Source organism: Uranotaenia lowii, chromosome 1 (genome assembly GCF_029784155.1).
Source record: "Uranotaenia lowii strain MFRU-FL chromosome 1, ASM2978415v1, whole genome shotgun sequence".
NCBI classification, from domain to species: domain Eukaryota; kingdom Metazoa; phylum Arthropoda; class Insecta; order Diptera; family Culicidae; genus Uranotaenia; species Uranotaenia lowii.
The window spans coordinates 175443604-175448953 of record NC_073691.1 but is presented as its reverse complement, the minus strand read 5'-3'; the positions used below and the strand labels follow the sequence as shown (position 1 = coordinate 175448953).

General features: G+C 38.7%; 1 protein-coding gene across 1 annotated transcript; it reads left to right on the top strand.

Moving 5' to 3' along the window:
* Nucleotides 1–2748: 2748 nt before the first annotated feature.
* LOC129738166 (glycosyltransferase-like protein gnt13) lies at nt 2749–3993 on the top strand. The gene is made up of 2 exons (XM_055729360.1): nt 2749–3350; nt 3672–3993. Exons 1-2 carry the CDS (start codon nt 2749–2751, stop codon nt 3991–3993), a joined length of 924 nt encoding a protein of 307 aa, XP_055585335.1.
* Nucleotides 3994–5350: the final 1357 nt, after the last annotated feature.

Genomic DNA, 5350 nt, shown 5'->3' with positions numbered 1-5350 from the left:
TGTCACGATTTTCGCAAGTGACAAGACCGAAAAAGACAACATCGAAACGAAGCTCAGCAGTATGTTCCGAATGAAGGATTTGGGACCAGTCCGGAACTGCTTGGGCATACGAACCACCCGATCGGAGGAAGTCATTGCGTTGGACCAAGCAAGAGGCATACATCGAAACCGTTCTAGGAAGGTTCCAGATCCAGATTGCCAAGCCGGTAGCTACCCCGTTGAATCCTGGTGTGAAGCTAACCCAGCAGATGTCGAGCGATGGACGTGATGGCGAGCGTATGGAAAAGGCGGTACCAACAGGCGGTTGGCTGCTTAATGTATTTGGCGCAATGTACCCGACCCGACATCCTTTTTGCAGACAATATGTTGAGCCGCTTCAACCAAAACCCATGCAGTGCTCACTGGGAAGTTATGAAACACGTTCTGCGATACCTGCGTGGCTCGAGTATACGAGGAACGGCGAGTCAAAGTTGGTAGGATTTTTGGATGCGGACATGGACGATCGCAGATCAACGAGTGATACAAGTTTGTAAGGAATTATCGATTATGAATGTAGAACTCATGGCCATAAATTTGGCAATAGATATAATAAACACGAAAAATAATGACAACTTTGTTATCTGTACAGATTCTAAGTCTGGACTGCAAATATTAAAAAATCTGTGAATAATTTTATTATTTTTGAAATAATTGAAAAAATAAAAAAAGTAAAAAAAATATTAAATTGCAATGGATACCAGGTCACAAAGGTATAGAGGGCAATGAAATTGCAGATCAATTATCAAAAACTTGATGCAACAGCTCAAATATATTTGAATCAAAAATACCATTAAATGACACTCTAAATTTAATTAAAGAAGAAACCATGAAAGAATGGAATGAAGATTACGTAAAAATATCATCAGAAAAAGGAAGACAGCACTTCAAAATAATGGAAAAAGTCACAAACAGACCTTGGTTTGACAAATTGCTACTACATACACAACAAATTATAATATCAGGAAGATTACGAACATTTCACACACTCACTAAAGACAAATTATACAGTTGGAAAATTGAAACAAACAACAAATGCGATATTTGTGGAACAACAGAGAACGCAGAACACATACTATTCGACTGTTATAAATATACTAATGAAAGGGTAAATTTTCCCAACCTTATACTAAACGACGACATTGCACAAATGATTAAAAATGCTGATGAAGATACTTACATAGAAATAACAAAATTTTTAAATTTAATTAAGATTAATTTCTAACAAAAACTTACCGACATTATTCTTCGCTATAGAAAATATTTAATAGAAAAAAAATTATAATTATATAACGAAAGTTAAATATAAATAACAATTCGACATAATTCAGTAAAAGAGGCACATTGGGCCCACTGTACACTCTTTTCATGGTTTGACAATACTTGGCAATATAGCTCACTCATAAACTGGCCATAAAAACAAAAAGAAGAAGAAGAAGATCAACGAGTGGATACGTATACCTGGGGCGGGATTATGGAAACTCGAAACAATCGAGTTTCGTTCGATTCGACCTACTTTGGCATTACCGATCTTGAACGAGCTCGATTCGAATGGAACATTTTCGAGAGTACTAGATCTTCGAGTACTAAAACGTCAATTTTGGCATTATGAATCATTGTGTTCGAGCATTTTGTTGCTCGAAACGAAAACAAAAGTCTCGACAGCTATATAGTTTTCGATCGTTTGGATAATTTCGGGAAAACAAGTTAGTTTGCAGAAAATTCCAATTTTAAACGTATTGCTTGTGGTTTTCATCTAATACGTAAGTAAATATGTTGTTGTTTAGTGTATTTCAACCCTATCTCATCCATTTATTTTTGCTTTAGGACTATGGAATCGCCACGACAAACTATGAGTGTCAATCACAATCAAATTGAATTTATGACGGATTTCATGGAGGAGAATCAAAATCTCGCAAAAGGACAGTTAAAAACCAATGACGCTAAAAGGACTTCCCACAGATTATGGAAAGAGTTGAAAAATGGACTTAACGAGCGAGGTTCTCCTGCGCGGGGAGTTACAGAGTGGAAAAAAGTAAGTTAATTCATAACAGTGCCTGCTGATGTAAAACCCGGGATCTGAAATCTTTATTTTTTGTTTTACTCTATTTGTTATATGATTTTCTAAATTTTGAAAGTATTATGATTTATGGTGCGTTTTTTCAAGATTACCGTTAAAAGTTATAAAAATATTATAAACAAAATCGATTATTGTGTGTTTGGTTTTCAACTGTACAAACAGTTTACATTTTTTTTATTACTTAGGTGTGGGCGGATTATAAGTACAAGGTCAAGAACAAACTTCGCCACAACATAACCAGCGCAAACAAAACGGGAGGCGGTCCAAATAAAACCAAACAGTTGAACTTATATGAAGAAAGTGTGGTGAGATCTGCCGGTTTAAGTTCCGCTGTTACTGGTATTGCGTCGGCAAAATCGTTTGGTTGCCGGAAGAGGCGTCTTCCGTCGTTAGATGAAATATCGGAACCCTCCATGGAAGCTCGATCAAATGATGAAAATGAAGTTTTTGTTAATGAATATACGGTTACCCTAGAGAATACTTTTTTTCGCCACGAACAGTCTTCGGGCGCGGACGCGTTTGCATTTTGCTCCGCAATTAATTTTGTATATTTTTTTTCTTACGAACCGACAACGTCGCGAGTTCTTGACCGTTCAAAGTAGTGTATCGCGTCGAACAATTATTTTACAAACATGCCGTGCGGTGTTATTTCGTGCAGCATTAACGACGACCGCTTTCTCTGGAAGTGCGAATTCTGCAATAAAAAATACCATGCTGCCTGTGTCGGAGTTCAAAGACAACGGGAGCATTTCATCTCCGCATTTATGGTACCAATGTGTGCCGACTGCCAACCAACTTTACGGAAGGAAGTGGACGTAAGAAAGTTGCTTTATCAACAGGAGCAACTAGTGGATGCAATCCATTCACAAACGGACACTAACCATCGCATCGCTGCTGATCTAAAAAAATTCTGCTTAGTCTCAGAATTATTCGACAGCATCGAGCACTTGCTCAACGATGTAAAAGAAACGTTGGCAAATGTAAATAAAAACAACTCAAACATGTGCAGCGCGGTCGGAAAGCACATGAAGGCGTATGACTCACAGTTGAATATGACAATGACACACATCAACGAGTCAAACTCAACTACTTCAGCCAACATAATTAAGCACTTGGACGAACGGCTAAATTGCCTTAGGAACGACCTTGCAACACCAATGAAGGAAGCGGAGCAGGAAATTCCCCAAGGGACGGACAGCAGCATTCTTCATATACTTGAGGAGGTAAAATTAGTGTCAGAAGCTATTTCCAACTTCCAGATGAAATCTCAAGAAGTCATAATACCTCATCAGACGCTGGAAAAAGAATTAGCTGAAGTCAGCCAAAAAAGCGCTCTTCCTAAAAATGACCATACATCCCCTGGATGGAGATTTTTGGGCAACAAATGGCACTGGAAGCTTGACTGGACACAATTTGATGCTAAACAACGCTCTCGTAGACTCCAAGAAAAAGCTGCTGAAAAATCTCGTCGAAAGAAACGTAACCAAAAACGACAAAATTATGCCAATGACAAACAAAATTACTACAACAACAACAAAAGCAACAACAAAAACAGCAAGAACAACAACAATATCAACAGCAACTACAACACGAACAACAAAAGCAACAACAATATCAAGCACAACGTTACTCACATCAATAACAGGAACAACAACAATAACAACAACAGCAACAGAAACAAAAACCATAGAAACAGCAACAACCATCCACAACTACCACTAGACAAAAACTTACTGGCTATGGCGAAAACGCAATTTTCTGGTCCACCATCATCCATCGAACATCCTATTGCGGCCTTTCAACGACCACATCAAAAGCACGGTTCATCAGCTTCAAAAAAGGAGAGACAATCAACGCAGATCACTCTAACGTCATGAGGCATAAAGACCACGAATCCAAGGAATTGAACAATTCATTACCACAAATCAATGACGGCAGCCAATTCGAACTAGATCCTTTACGTCCTCCCATTGTCCGCCTCACTGAACAATCTGTGGAAGGAGACGGTCGTTTTTTGAAGGCAAGACTACGTGACCCAAAAATCATGAAAGTGGTCCGTATGTATCTTGCATTCCTAAAGGACCAGCCGGCAACTGTCTGTATAGAAGGAATGACGTCGACGAGCATCAAAATGATGCTAGCATCGGAGGGCCTACCTACTGCTCCTGACCACCTGCAGCGCATCTTTACAGAAGTACATCAGGAGTTCGGGGTGGGCGCGGCAGACGCTGTTGCTGATCTACAATCCTATCAGCGATTTTTGACCAGCGAGCGGACTCATCGTCTACAACAACTTCGCGAAAGCACCAATAAGTTCCACACTCTCCCTTCAAATTTTCGCAAGTAAGGACGCCTTCTACGGAAGTAGAATTAGATACGAACACTTTTGAAGCAGATGCACATTCAAAAAATTCTTCCGAAAGACAGAGTGCGACTGAAATTTTGATTTATTGTCAAAATTTCAATCGCATGAAAAGCTCAGCCAAAATGAAGGATATTTATAAAAATGTATTAAGCTCGTCCTTCTCAGTCATTCTAGCAACTGAGACTAGCTGGGATGAAAGCGTTCGCAGTGAAGAAATTTTTGGAAGTGCATTTAACGTATTCAGAGACGACAGAAATTTTCAAATGTCTCAGAAGAAGTCAGGTGGCGGAGTTCTTATAGCCATTTCTAATAGCTTTAATTCTGAAATAATTCCAACCCAAAAATTCAATGAATTTGAGCAGGTTTGGGTGAAGGCACACATAGCAGGTGAAACACACGTGTTTGCCTCAGTGTATTTTCCACCAGACCATGCTCATAAAAATACTTATGAAAAATTCCTCATCACTGCAGAAGAGGTAATATCTCGTCTATGTGCTGAGGTTAAAATTCATATCTATGGGGATTTCAATCAACGCCACGCTGACTTCATCGAGGACTCTGAAAATGAAAGCATATTACTCCCAGTCGTTGGGGATAATGAAACTTTGCAATTCATTTTTGACAAAATTTCTAATTTGGGATTGAATCAAATTAATCACATAAAAAACCAGCAAAATTGCTATTTGGACCTTTTACTAACAAACATTTATGAAGATTTTTGCGTTATTGAAGCGCAAAACCCTTTATGGAAAAACGAGGCGTTTCACACGGCGATTGAATATTCCATATTTATACATGAACATCAAAGACCCAACGATTGCGAATATGAAGAAGTCTTTAAATACCAATCTGCAAATTATGAAAACATT

Bases quoted from the DNA above. Each gene is read 5' to 3' on its own strand.
- LOC129738166 (XM_055729360.1), top strand. From the start codon at position 2,749: ATGCCGTGCGGTGTTATTTCGTGCAGCATTAACGACGACCGCTTTCTC. The intron at 3,351-3,671 runs GTCAGAAGCTAT...CAACAAAAACAG, and splicing joins CTTGAGGAGGTAAAATTAGT to CAAGAACAACAACAATATCA.